General features: G+C 46.9%; 1 protein-coding gene across 1 annotated transcript in view; it reads left to right on the top strand.

The window, feature by feature from the left end:
• The window catches only part of SLC6A5 (solute carrier family 6 member 5), a 180,187-nt gene that overhangs the window by 130,180 nt on the left and 34,597 nt on the right, over nucleotides 1–15,410 (top strand). Inside the window, exon 13 of the mRNA XM_063944158.1 lies at nucleotides 2,695–2,794. Within this exon, the coding sequence (XP_063800228.1) occupies nucleotides 2,695–2,794 (100 nt within the window). The remainder of the gene's footprint in view (nucleotides 1–2,694; nucleotides 2,795–15,410) is intronic.

Genomic DNA, 15,410 nt, shown 5'->3' with positions numbered 1-15,410 from the left:
TGTTTTACAAGAGGTTCCATATACTGTAAGTGGCCATGAGAAACCTTATTAGAAAATGCATGTAGCCATAGGGATCATTGGGATCGATATGAAATACCTCCAATCAAAATGCTGACGTTCAAAATCCCGACACCAATTGACCGATGGACAAAATCCCGACATGGACAAAATACTGACATTTAAAATACAGACAAGGTCAAAATACCGACATGTAAAATGCCGACAGGTCAAAATACCGACATGCGGTTTTTGTTGTTTTTTGTGTGTATGTCGACATAAGTCAACATGGACACCATATAAAGTGTACCGCGTCCTCTCGCATGGCTCACTGCGCTCGGCACACTATTATATTCCCCCTCCAGGTCCACTGGGATGGTAAAGTATGAACAAGTCGGTTTCAATGAAAAAAATCATGAAAAACTCATGTCGGTATTTTGACCTTGTCTGCATTTTACATGTCGGTATTTTGACCTTGTCGGTATTTTAAATGTCGGTATTTTGTCCATGTCGGGATTTTGACCTTGTCGGCATTTTGACCGTCGGTCAATTGGTGTCGGGATTTTGAAGGTCGGGATTTTGATTGGAGGTAAACTGACAGCATCCCGGATCATTGTGCCTTATAACCAATGCAGGAAAATGGCACTGGTGATCCCATCTGAATGTATATATCTTTGATTTCCCTTTTCCCTTAATTATATGACAGTTACATAATGAGGGTAAGGTGCAATCGGGGAGATTGCTATACTCTCGGGGAGTTAGGGAGATTGCTGCTATTTCAGGAGCCTCCCTGACAATCGGGGAGAGTTGGCAAGTACAGTGTGGTCAACATTTTGCCATCCACATTGTAACTGTCACCTAATAATACCGAACCCTCTGTGACATCATCCGATCATTATTAGATGATAAGCTGCATCTTTACACCACAATCTATAGGTGACCACATTACATCACTCTGACTAGTTCTGTTCTCCTGCCCCTAATGACTGATACCAGGGGCTATTTATGAAGCAGTGATAATAACTTGTTTCTCTGGCTTTTACGGTGGAGAAAGAGGTTACCACCGCTTCCTCCTATTTAAGATGAGGGATAATGCAGAAAAATGACTGACTTCGGATGGATGTTGCACGCTTTGTTTATTAAGTGGGTCCTGTCCCACCGCGCATGTGCGATTTGTCTGATCTCCTCGCTGGCGGCGCTGGGCTGCTGGTGAGAGTGAGAAAACCTTCGCATAAGAGCAAGAAGGCGCCCCGGATAGATAACATTACGTATCTCTAAAACATGCGGCTATATGGAATGCCAACTTTTGTGGGGACATTTGTGATTATCATTAAACACACCCCATAGAGAATTAGCAAATTGTAAGGCCGTTATTTAAAATGACAATTTTACAAAATAACTTACAGTATGCTGTTTTGTAAAATATTTTTCCCACTATTCCTACAGAAAATAAAAGACATATATAGTGTGGCAGCTGCTCAATTAGCTTAGTGATATCATTCAGGTGCTTGAAAGGGAGGGGTATTTCTAAGCAAGAAAAAAAAGGCATTTTGTTTCCCCCAGCACACTGAATGATAACAGTAACCAGATGTAAATAGCACACAATATTATAATTCAGAGATCTCGGTTACATATATTTGTGCAAATGTATGAATAAGCCCCAAAGCCGCATCAAGGCGTCTCTGTATATTTGGGGTCCCTAGCACTATATCTAGGTTCAGGGTGTGGCACCCTAAAACACCAGCATAAGCCAGAATGCCCAGGGCAGCATACCAGTGAAAAAACTATAGTGTTAATAAATTAGTGTTAGGAAGCCGAAGCTATAGAGAGGGTGATACAAAAATGAGATGTAATTAAAATGGGGAAATAGTGTTAAAGAAATTAGTATGTGAAAAGTGTTAATAGAATGTAAAGGTATGCCACACTAAAGCCATCCAGATCACCCAGTCCAGAGGCACCACACCTCACACCTCCATTACCACAATATGGGTCTATGATTAACCAGCAAGGAGCCACATGATAATGGCTCCTTACTTAAATATATCTAAGCTAAGAGCTACCTACCTTGGAGCAACCCCATAATGCTCCATATGGCATGTCAGGGCCTGCACCTCCTCCTAATGCAGGAACCTCTCTGCCTCTCACAACAGACATATATAGTGGCAGATGCCCAATTAGCTTAGTGATATCATTCAGGTGCTTGAATAATACATCTCATTTTTGTATCACCCTCTTTATAGCTTCGGCTTCCTAACACTAATTTATTAACACTATAGTTTTTTCACTGGTATGCTATGCTGGGCTTTCTGGCTTATGCTGGTGTTTTGGGTTGCCACACCCTGCACCTAGATATAGCGCTAGGGACCCCAAATATACAGAGACGCCTTGATGCTGCTTTGGGGCTTATTCATACATTTGCGCAAAGATGTGTAACCGAGATCTCTGAATTCTAATATTGTGTGGGATTTACATCTGGTTACTGTTATCATTCAGTGTGCTGGGGGAAACAAAATGCCTTTTTTTCTTACAGAAAATAAAATGCATTTCCTGAATGTTGCAGAGAAAGTAAAACCTTCCCTATAGTAATTATGGTCCAATTGTAAATTGCAATGGAAGATGCTGCGCTGTATAAGAAATTGTTAATAAATAAATAATGGTTTATACTGCAGAAGTCTTATTGCTGATTCTCGCACACAGGGCGGGATATACATGCTGCAGCTCGTGGACACTTACGCTGCCTCCTACTCATTAGTAATTATCGCAATCTTCGAGCTGGTTGGCATTTCCTATGTGTACGGTACGAAAAGCAATAAAATCATCTTACATTCTTGTTTGTGTATAGATGATCATCTGATATAACCATGAAAGATTCATTTTATCACAGGTTATTATGTAGTTATTGTGGCTGAATATTGGGCCTAATTCAGAGTCGATTGCAGTAGCAAATTTCTTAGCAGTTGGGCAAAACCATGTGCACTGCAGGTGCGGCAGATGTAACATGTGCAGAGAGAGTTAGATTTGGGTGTGGTGTGTTCAAACTGAAATCTAAATTGCAGTGTAAAAATAAAGCAGCCAGTATTTACCCTGCACAGAAACAATATAACCCACCCAAATCTAACTCTCTCTGCACATGTTATATCTGCCCCACCTGCAGTGCACATGGTTTTGCCCAACTGCTAGCAAATTTGCTGTTGCGATCAAATCTGAATTACCCCCTTTGTTATGTATCTGCATACAGCTATATATCTCCTGTCTCTGTATACCCCTATACAAACTCTGTATCTGTGTACTCCATACATATACCTGTCTCTGTGTACCCTCATACATATACTGTTTCTGTGTACCCCCATACATACACTGTCTCTGTGTACCCTCATACATATACTATCTCTATGTACCCCTATACATATACTGTCTGTGTACTGCAATACAACCTCTGTCTATGTATACCCAAATATATTGTCTGTGTGTACTCCATATAACTACTATTTCTATGTACCTCCAAACATATACTAGCTGTGAGACAGCAGCGCAGATCCACGTATAGGTTACCATATGTAACAGAGTCACAGAAAATAGGACACACAATAGGCAGGTTCACAGTGAAGCAGTGCCTCTATATTGTAACAGACACTGCACTTTAACGAACACACAGAGAAGTTTAGAAAGGCCCTGGCACTAATGAGACTCTGGCCTACTCACTGGCCGCTATTCAGCATCAGTGCCCAGAGTACCAGGTGGATGAGGATTTTAAACCCTTCCTGCCATTCAGTGATGGACCTGTGCAACCCAGAAAGCCCAGAGTTCCAAACCCCCAGTGCTGCTGCAGACTACACAGGACTTGCTTTAGTCTCCCTTGGAGGGAGTTGATCCCACAAGAATGGGGATAATTCAGTTGAGAGGCAACCCCTCTTGCTAGTCATCACACATCCCCTTTTCCTTTTTCCAAGCTTGGGGAAGTGCATTTCTTCCGTTGTGATGGGCGACAGCATTCAACTTTTTCAAACCTCTGGGAAAATACATCCACATTTCTATTTTGAGCTCCAGGCTGATGTTGTACAACAGATATATACAGTGGAATGGTTAAAAACCAAGGCTTAACCTTCGGGTTGAACCCTTTGTTGAGGTGCATTCACCTCAAGGGTACGTGATCAATGGCTAGGACCTACTCTTTTCCCATTCCCAGAAGATAATACTTTAGGGCTTCTACTGCACAGTTTATCGCCAAACATTATAGCTTGACTAAAGCATACTTTGCTTCATATGGCAGCAATTTCCTACTTAAGTAGACGATCAGCTTCTCCTCACCCGCAAAGACTGTAACAAAATAGCTCCCAAGCCTGTCGTGGAAGCGTCGGTTTGCAGGACAAAGGGATTCTTCACATCAGGTCCCTGTAGAACCGGATTGGAACACATAGCCATCCTCATATCTTCCCAGGATGCCTCAGCTGTTTCAGACCAGAGGATTCTTTCCGGCTGAGCCTTCTTAAGGGTTTCAGCCATTGGCAAAGCTCTGGACGCGAAATGTGGAATGAAATGGCGGCAATAGCCCAACAGCCCAAGGAAAGTCTTCATTTGTTTCTTGGTGGATGGTCTAGGACAGGACTTTACTGCCTCCTTTTTCTGTAGTCTGTGTTTCACTTGTCCATTGCCAATTACCCAAGGTAATGGGCTTCTGAAAGTCCAATGGCACACTTGACTAGATTAGCCGTAAACCTGTGTTGTCTTAAGCTTTTTGGACTTTGGGCAAGTGGGCTTCTCAATCTTTGGTATATATGACAATGTCGTCTAAACAGGCTATGACATACTCTTGCTGTGGCCGTAGTAGGTGATTCATGGTGGGCTGGAGTGTTGCTGGTGCCCCATGAAGACCAAAAGGAAGTACTTTATATTGATACAGGCCATCAGGCGTTGAAAAGGCAGTCTTCTCCTTGGCAGTCTTACTTAGGAGAATTTGACAATAACTCTTTGTGAGGTCTAAGTTCGTAAGATACTGTCTACTTGCCAAATTTTCCACCAGTTCCTCCACCCGAGTTAACATGTGTGCATCGAACTGGGCAACTTGATTCAGACATTTAAAGCCATTACAAAAACGTATTGCTGCTAGAGGCTTGGGGACTAGGACAATGGGACCTGACCAATCACTTCCGAACTCCTCAATGACACAAAGCTGACACATCTCCTTCACCTCTTGTGAGGCAGCTTTACGCTGCATCTCAGGAATGCGATACGGTCGTTGCTTTATGACCACCACTTCAGTTCTATTCATGTCATGCTCCACCAAGGTAGTGCGCCCCGGCAGAAGAAAAACACATCCCTGTTATTGCAGACCAAGAGGTCTGCTTCTTTTCATTGTTCCACTGACAATGCATCTGCCAACGGCACATCCGAAGGTCCAGACGAACTAGAAAAGTGCTCAGGAACCAGAGGAAAGGTGGTTTTCAGCACGCCATTGGCCTCACCCGTGTTGGGTATAACTTTCTTGAGGGCAGTTTTTTTTTTTTGCTGGACCTGGGCAAAGCTTCACAGATCTATATCATTCGGGAGAGTTCTCCAATCTGGAGTAAAAGTATTCTTGTCTGGAACTGGTCTTTCAGGGGTTTCTTCTCTGAAGAGCACTGGATGTTTTATTACACCCCTCTCCACTAGGGCCCTAGAGATTTTATACTTGTTCTGTCTCTGAGGTTTCTTCAAGAGCTCAGTGAACCGGGAACCCTGGGAAATTGTGTCTCAATATAAGCAGGTAAGGGAGCTTGGACCCAACAGCAGCTACTACCTCATAAGTGCACCCCTTTAGGGTGAGAATCACTTGCACAGGGGAAAAGTTTTCTATTGTATCTATGTACACAAAGCACCTCAACTAACCTTGGCTCTTTCTCTACGGGCCTGGGCAGGACAGCTTCTAAAATCACAGTTAGCTCACTCCCTGAATCTATTATAGCCGGTAGTTCTTAGCCCACTCAGCGAAACAGACTCCAACATCAGTGGGGGTCTGGAGTCCAGGGGTACCACAGTACAGAAAGATGGGTACATAGTGCCCATGTTAGCCACACCACATTCCATAGGCATTGATTTTTTGGACAAGACCGCCTTATGTGACCTTGCTGTCCACACTAATAGTAGATGACAACGGGGTCTCCGTTGGGGTCTCCGTGAATAGTGGGTGTAGACGGGGGTCACAAGTCAGTGAGGTGTCAACTTAACGGGATGCACATTCCCTGGTCTCTTTTCTGGAATTTTTGCCATATTTCCTGCAGTTCCATATCGCTCCAGCTCCTCCAATTTCTGAGGATCGGTGTGTACCACCCAGCACTGCAAACTTCGACCTAGGGTCCTTATGCACTGGTCGAAACTACTGACTCCACAATCTGCGTGGCAGTGCGGACCTCCGTCTGGAGCCAACTTCACCCCGTCTGGAGAGTCCTGCAAGTTGCTTTCAAGTAGGGACACCTGGCAGTAGGGCTGCGCCTTTCCAACAGGAGTGAGTCCTGACTGGGCCAGGATGTCACTTTTGACCGCATCAGTGGAGGACAAATCAGCATATGCTTTTTGTGCCTCGCCAGTGAAATAGGGGTCAAGTTTATCAGCCCAAGAAGCAGCTGTCCATTTTAAACATTGTGCCACCCTCTCAAATATCAATAAATGTGCCTCTGGGTCATCTGAGGCAGACATTTTCTTTGCCCTGCAGATGCCGCTCCGACTGACTGGGCACCAGCTTTAACATTTGTTTCTCTGTCTTCTGTTGAGAGGCCAACAAATTTTCGGGTCTGGGACTCAGGGTCGACAGCAAAAAGGTCGACACACCTTAGGTCGACGCCAATTGGTCGACACACCTTAGGTCGACATGGACAAAATGTCGTCAGGAAAAAGGTCGACATGGAAAAAGGTCGACATGATTTTTTTATGTTTTTTTGGTGTCGTTTTCTTCGTAGAGTGACCGGGAACCACAATTAGTGCACCGCGTCCCCTCGCATGGCTTGCTTCACTCGCCATGCTTCGGGCTAGAGATGAGCGCCTGAAATTTTTCGGGTTTTGTGTTTTGGTTTTGGGTTCGGTTCCGCGGCCGTGTTTTGGGTTCGACCGCGTTTTGGCAAAACCTCACCGAATTTTTTTTGTCGGATTCGGGTGTGTTTTGGATTCGGGTGTTTTTTTCAAAAAACACTAAAAAACAGCTTAAATCATTGAATTTGCGGTCATTTTGATCCCATAGTATTATTAACCTCAATAACCATAATTTATACTCATTTTCAGTCTATTCTGAACACCTCACACCTCACAATATTATTTTTAGTCCTAAAATTTGCACCGAGGTCGCTGTGTGACTAAGATAAGCGACCCAAGTGGCCGACACAAACACCTGGCCCATCTAGGAGTGGCACTGCAGTGTCACGCAGGATGGCCCTTCAAAAAAATACTCCCCAAACAGCACATGACGCAAAGAAAAAAAGAGGCGCAATGAGGTAGCTGACTGTGTGAGTAAGACTAGCGACCCTAGTGGCCGACACAAACACCGGGCCCATCTAGGAGTGGCACTGCAGTGTCACGCAGGATGTCCCTTCCAAAAAACCCTCCCCAAACAGCACATGACGCAAAGAAAAAAAGAGGCGCAATGAGGTAGCTGACTGTGTGAGTAAGACTAGCGACCCTAGTGGCCGACACAAACACCGGGCCCATCTAGGAGTGGCACTGCAGTGTCACGCAGGATGGCCCTTCCAAAAAACCCTCCCCAAACAGCACATGACGCAAAGAAAAAGAAAAGAAAAAAGAGGTGCAAGATGGAATTGTCCTTGGGCCCTCCCACCCTTATGTTGTATAAACAAAACAGGACATGCACACTTTAACCAACCCATCATTTCAGTGACAGGGTCTGCCACACGACTGTGACTGATATGACGGGTTGGTTTGGACCCCCCCCAAAAAAGAAGCAATTAATCTCTCCTTGCACAAACTGGATCTACAGAGGCAAGATGTCCACCTCATCATCACCCTCCGATATATCACCGTGTACATCCCCCTCCTCACAGATTATCAATTCGTCCCCACTGGAATCCACCATCTCAGCTCCCTGTGTACTTTGTGGAGGCAATTGCTGCTGGTCAATGTCTCCGCGGAGGAATTGATTATAATTCATTTTAATGAACATCATCTTCTCCACATTTTCTGGATGTAACCTCGTACGCCGATTGCTGACAAGGTGAGCGGCGGCACTAAACACTCTTTCGGAGTACACACTTGTGGGAGGGCAACTTAGGTAGAATAAAGCCAGTTTGTGCAAGGGCCTCCAAATTGCCTCTTTTTCCTGCCAGTATAAGTACGGACTGTGTGACGTGCCTACTTGGATGCGGTCACTCATATAATCCTCCACCATTCTATCAATGTTGAGAGAATCATATGCAGTGACAGTAGACGACATGTCCGTAATCGTTGTCAGGTCCTTCAGTCCGGACCAGATGTCAGCATCAGCAGTCGCTCCAGACTGCCCTGCATCACCGCCAGCGGGTGGGCTCGGAATTCTGAGCCTTTTCCTCGCACCCCCAGTTGCGGGAGAATGTGAAGGAGGAGATGTTGACAGGTCGCGTTCCGCTTGACTTGACAATTTTGTCACCAGCAGGTCTTTCAACCCCAGCAGACTTGTGTCTGCCGGAAAGAGAGATCGAAGGTAGGCTTTAAATCTAGGATCGAGCACGGTGGCCAAAATGTAGTGCTCTGATTTCAACAGATTGACCACCCGTGAATCCTTGTTAAGCGAATTAAGGGCTCCATCCACAAGTCCCACATGCCTAGCGGAATCGCTCCGTGTTAGCTCCTCCTTCAATGTCTCCAGCTTCTTCTGCAAAAGCCTGATGAGGGGAATGACCTGACTCAGGCTGGCAGTGTCTGAACTGACTTCACGTGTGGCAAGTTCAAAGGGCATCAGAACCTTGCACAACGTTGAAATCATTCTCCACTGCGCTTGAGACAGGTGCATTCCACCTACTATATCGTGCTCAATTGTATAGGCTTGAATGGCCTTTTGCTGCTCCTCCAACCTCTGAAGCATATAGAGCAGGGGTGTCAAAGACAAGGCCCGCGGGCCAAATCCGGCCCGCCAGACCTCGTCTGATGGCCCGCGGTGCCGCCGCCATGAAACCCCCTTCTCCCGAGTGCCCAGCTCGGGGGGGGGCGGGGTTTCGCGGAATGACGCGATTGCGTCGTGACGTCACGGCGCAAACGCGTCATTCAACGAAACCCCGTCGGAGGAGGGAGAAGGGAGCCGCGCAGACGAGGAGGGAGAGGCGGCTGAAGAGCGGCGAGAACCGCTTCAAATGTAAGTCAGCCCCTCTCCCTTCCTCTCTTTCTCTCTCTCTCCCTCCTTCCACCACCTGCCGCAATGTGTAAAATGGGGACCTGTACCTGCCGCTATGTGTAAAATGGGGACCTGTACCTGCCGCTATGTGTAAAATGGGGACCTGTGCCTGCCACAATGTGTAAAATGGGGACCTGTGCCTGCCACAATGTGTAAAATGGGGACCTGTGCCTGCCACAATGTGTAAAATGGGGACCTGTACCTGCCGCTATGTGTAAAATGGGGACCTGTGCCTGCCGCAATGTGTAAAATGGGGACCTGTGCCTGCCGCAATGTGTAAAATGGGGACCTGTGCCTGCCACAATGTGTAAAATGGGGACCTGTGCCTGCCACAATGTGTAAAATGGGGACCTGTACCTGCCGCTATGTGTAAAATGGGGACCTGTGCCTGCCACAATGTGTAAAATGGGGACCTGTGCCTGCCACAATGTGTAAAATGGGGACCTGTACCTGCCGCTATGTGTAAAATGGGGACCTGTGCCTGCCACAATGTGTAAAATGGGGACCTGTGCCTGCCACAATGTGTAAAATGGGGACCTGTACCTGCCGCTATGTGTAAAATGGGGACCTGTGCCTGCCACAATGTGTAAAATGGGGACCTGTGCCTGCCACAATGTGTAAAATGGGGACCTGTACCTGCCGCTATGTGTAAAATGGGGACCTGTGCCTGCCGCAATGTGTAAAATGGGGACCTGTGCCTGCCGCAATGTGTAAAATGGGGACCTGTGCACTATAAAAGGGGGCACATGGCTGGGCACTATAAAAGGGGGCACATGGCTGGGCACTTTAAAAGGGGGCAGATGGCTGGGCACATATAAGGCAGGTGGAGCGGTAAATTTTGGATAGACCTACAGATACAACCGGCCCTTTGATGGGGACCAAACTGCTGATGCGGCCCCCGATGAATTTGAGTTTGACACCCCTGATATAGAGGGTTGAATTCCACCTCGTTACCACTTCTTGCTTCAGATGATGGCAGGGCAGGTTCAGTAGTTTTTGGTGGTGCTCCAGTCTTCTGTACGTGGTGCCTGTACGCCGAAAGTGTCCCGCAATTCTTCTGGCCACCGACAGCATCTCTTGCACGCCCCTGTCGTTTTTTAAAAAATTCTGCACCACCAAATTCAAGGTATGTGCAAAACATGGGACGTGCTGGAATTTGCCCATATTTAATGCACACACAATATTGCTGGCGTTGTCCGATGCCACAAATCCACAGGAGAGTCCAATTGGGGTAAGCCATTCCGCGATGATCTTCCTCAGTTGCCGTAAGAGGTTTTCAGCTGTGTGCGTATTCTAGAAAGCGGTGATACAAAGCGTAGCCTGCCTAGGAAAGAGTTGGCGTTTGCGAGATGCTGCTACTGGTGCCGCCGCTGCTGTTCTTGCGGCGGGAGTCCATACATCTACCCAGTGGGCTGTCACAGTCATATAGTCCTGACCCTGCCCTGCTCCACTTGTCCACATGTCCGTGGTTAAGTGGACATTGGGTACAACTGCATTTTTTAGGACACTGGTGAGTCTTTTTCTGACGTCCGTGTACATTCTCGGTATCGCCTGCCTAGAGAAGTGGAACCTAGATGGTATTTGGTAACGGGGGCACACTGCCTCAATAAATTGTCTAGTTCCCTGTGAACTAACGGCGGATACCGGACGCACGTCTAACACCAACATAGTTGTCAAGGCCTCAGTTATCCGCTTTGCAGCAGGATGACTGCTGTGATATTTCATCTTCCTCGCAAAGGACTGTTGAACAGTCAATTGCTTACTGGAAGTAGTACAAGTGGGCTTACGACTTCCCCTCTGGGATGACCATCGACTCCCAGCAGCAACAACAGCAGCGCCAGCAGCAGTAGGCGTTACACGCAAGGATGCATCGGAGGAATCCCAGGCAGGAGAGGACTCGTCAGAATTGCCAGTGACATTGCCTGCAGGACTATTGGCATTCCTGGGGAAGGAGGAAATTGACACTGAGGGAGTTGGTGGGGTGGTTTGCGTGAGCTTGGTTACAAGAGGAAGGGATTTACTGGTCAGTGGACTGCTTCCGCTGTCACCCAAAGTTTTTGAACTTGTCACTGACTTATTATGAATGCGCTGCAGGTGACGTATAAGGGAGGATGTTCCGAGGTGGTTAACGTCCTTACCCCTACTTATTACAGCTTGACAAAGGGAACACACGGCTTGACACCTGTTGTCCGCATTTCTGGTGAAATACTTCCACACCGAAGAGCTGATTTTTTTGGTATTTTCACCAGGCATGTCAACGGCCATATTCCTACCACGGACAACAGGTGTCTCCCCGGGTGCCTGACTTAAACAAACCACCTCACCATCAGAATCCTCCTGGTCAATTTCCTCCCCAGCGCCAGCAACACCCATATCCTCCTCATCCTGGTGTACTTCAACACTGACATCTTCAATCTGACTATCAGGAACTGGACTGCGGGTGCTCCTTCCATCACTTGCAGGGGGCGTGCAAATGGTGGAAGGCGCATGCTCTTCACGTCCAGTGTTGGGAAGGTCAGGCATCGCAACCGACACAATTGGAGTCGGACTCTCCTTGTGGATTTGGGATTTCGAAGAACGCACAGTTCTTTGCGGTGCTACTGCTTTTGCCAGCTTTAGTCTTTTCATTTTTCTAGCGAGAGGCTGAGTGCTTCCATCCTCATGTGAAGCTGAACCACTAGCCATGAACATAGGCCAGGGCCTCAGCCGTTCCTTGCCACTCCGTGTGGTAAATGGCATATTGGCAAGTTTACGCTTCTCCTCCGACAATTTTATTTTAGGTTTTGGAGTCCTTTTTTTACTGATATTTGGTGTTTTGGATTTGACATGCTCTGTACTATGACATTGGGCATCGGCCTTGGCAGACGACGTTGCTGGCATTTCATCGTCTCGGCCATGACTAGTGGCAGCAGCTTCAGCACGAGGTGGAAGTGGATCTTGATCTTTCCCTAATTTTGGAACCTCAACATTTTTGTTCTCCATATTTTAATAGGCACAACTAAAAGGCACCTCAGGTAAACAATGGAGATGGATGGATTGGATACTAGTATACAATTATGGACGGGCTGCCGAGTGCCGACACAGAGGTAGCCACAGCCGTGAACTACCGCACTGTACTGTGTCTGCTGCTAATATATAGACTGGTTGATAAAGAGATAGTATACTCGTAACTAGTATGTATGTATAAAGAAAGAAAAAAAAACCACGGTTAGGTGGTATATACAATTATGGACGGGCTGCCGAGTGCCGACACAGAGGTAGCCACAGCCGTGAACTACCGCACTGTACTGTGTCTGCTGCTAATATAGACTGGTTGATAAAGAGATAGTATACTCGTAACTAGTATGACTATAAAGAAAGAAAAAAAAACCACGGTTAGGTGGTATATACAATTATGGACGGGCTGCCGAGTGCCGACACAGAGGTAGCCACAGCCGTGAACTACCGCACTGTACTGTGTCTGCTGCTAATATATAGACTGGTTGATAAAGAGATAGTATACTCGTAACTAGTATGTATGTATAAAGAAAGAAAAAAAAACCACGGTTAGGTGGTATATACAATTATGGACGGGCTGCCGAGTGCCGACACAGAGGTAGCCACAGCCGTGAACTACCGCACTGTACTGTGTCTGCTGCTAATATAGACTGGTTGATAAAGAGATAGTATACTCGTAACTAGTATGTATGTATAAAGAAAGAAAAAAAAACCACGGTTAGGTGGTATATACAATTATGGACGGGCTGCCGAGTGCCGACACAGAGGTAGCCACAGCCGTGAACTACCGCACTGTACTGTGTCTGCTGCTAATATATAGACTGGTTGATAAAGAGATAGTATACTCGTAACTAGTATGTATGTATAAAGAAAGAAAAAAAAAACCACGGTTAGGTGGTATATACAATTATGGACGGGCTGCCGAGTGCCGACACAGAGGTAGCCACAGCCGTGAACTACCGCACTGTACTGTGTCTGCTGCTAATATATAGACTGGTTGATAAAGAGATAGTATACTCGTAACTAGTATGTATGTATAAAGAAAGAAAAAAAAACCACGGTTAGGTGGTATATACAATTATGGACGGGCTGCCGAGTGCCGACACAGAGGTAGCCACAGCCGTGAACTACCGCACTGTACTGTGTCTGCTGCTAATATAGACTGGTTGATAAAGAGATAGTATACTCGTAACTAGTATGTATGTATAAAGAAAGAAAAAAAAACCACGGTTAGGTGGTATATACAATTATGGACGGGCTGCCGAGTGCCGACACAGAGGTAGCCACAGCCGTGAACTACCGCACTGTACTGTGTCTGCTGCTAATATAGACTGGTTGATAAAGAGATAGTATACTCGTAACTAGTATGACTATAAAGAAAGAAAAAAAAACCACGGTTAGGTGGTATATACAATTATGGACGGGCTGCCGAGTGCCGACACAGAGGTAGCCACAGCCGTGAACTACCGCACTGTACTGTGTCTGCTGCTAATATAGACTGGTTGATAAAGAGATAGTATACTACTAATATTATATATACTGGTGGTCAGGTCACTGGTCACTAGTCACACTGGCAGTGGCACTCCTGCAGCAAAAGTGTGCACTGTTTAATTTTAATATAATATTATGTACTCCTGGCTCCTGCTATAACCTATAACTGGCACTGCAGTGCTCCCCAGTCTCCCCCACAATTATAAGCTGTGTGAGCTGAGCACAGTCAGATATATATATACATTGATGCAGCACACTGGGCTGAGCAGTGCACACAGATATGGTATGTGACTGAGTCACTGTGTGTATCGTTTTTTTCAGGCAGAGAACGGATATATTAAATAAAACAAACAACTGCACTGTCTGGTGGTCACTGTGGTCGTCAGTCACTAAACTCTGCACTCTCTTCTACAGTATCACAGCCTCAGGTCAATCTCTCTCTCTCTCTCTCAACCCTAATCTAAATGGAGAGGACGCCAGCCACGTCCTCTCCCTATCAATCTCAATGCACGTGTGAAAATGGCGGCGACGCGCGGCTCCTTATATAGAATCCGAGTCTCGCGAGAATCCGACAGCGTCATGATGACGTTCGGGCGCGCTCGGGTTAACCGAGCAAGGCGGGAGGATCCGAGTCTGCTCGGATCCGTGAAAAAAACCATGAAGTTCTGGCGGGTTCGGATTCAGAGAAACCGAACCCGCTCATCTCTACTTCGGGCATGGTGCCTTCGCTCCGCTACCGCTTCGCTCGGCACAGATTACCGTTCCAATCGTAGTCCACGTGGATCGTTAAGTATGAAAAGGTTCCAAAAAAAGAAAAAAATCGTGAAAAACTCATGTCGACCTTTTTCCATGCCGACCTTTTGTCCATGTCGACCTTGCTCCTGTCGACCTTTTGCCCATGTTGACCTTTTGTCCATGTCGACCTAATGTGTGTCGACCAACTGGCGTCGACCTAAGGTGTGTCGACCTTTTTGCTGTCGACCTGGAGTCCGGATACCCAAATTTTCCATGGTGCGAAATCCCTCGTCCATTGTAACTTCTGAAGGTTTATGCAAGAGTTTCGGTGCTGTCAAATAATGGCAATGAGAAGCCAGTGTTTTCCAACAACAAATATATAGGTGTGGAGAAAACTTTTATAACTTCCCCTACAAACACTGGGGGTCATTCCGACCCGATCAGACGCTGCAGTTGTTCTCAGCGCAACGATCAAGTCGGAACTGTGCATGCGCCGGCGCCGCAGTGCGCTGGCGCATGCCAGATGGCCAAAGGCCGTCGTTACCTACCGATCGCCTCTGCCTGATTGACAGGCAAAGGTGTTAGCTGGGCGGGAGGGGGCGGTACGGCGGCGTCTAGCCTCCGTTTTTTGGGCGCTGTCCGGCCAACGCAGGCGTGGCCGGACCATGCAGGGGGCGGGCCGCAGCGGCTGCGTGACGTCACACGCAGCCGCTGCGACCCGGGGCAGCGACAAGTAACTCCCGGCCAGCCGCAGGAGTTGCGTTGACCGGGAGTTACTCTTCAAGTACAGGAGCATTGGCGCTGTGCGATGTTTTTGTACTTGTGCGGGGGGAGGGGCTGGACT

This window comes from Pseudophryne corroboree, chromosome 11 (genome assembly GCF_028390025.1).
Source record: "Pseudophryne corroboree isolate aPseCor3 chromosome 11, aPseCor3.hap2, whole genome shotgun sequence".
In the NCBI taxonomy this organism is placed as follows: domain Eukaryota; kingdom Metazoa; phylum Chordata; class Amphibia; order Anura; family Myobatrachidae; genus Pseudophryne; species Pseudophryne corroboree.
Note: the sequence above shows the minus strand (reverse complement) of the source record. Positions and strands in the feature narration are given on the sequence as shown.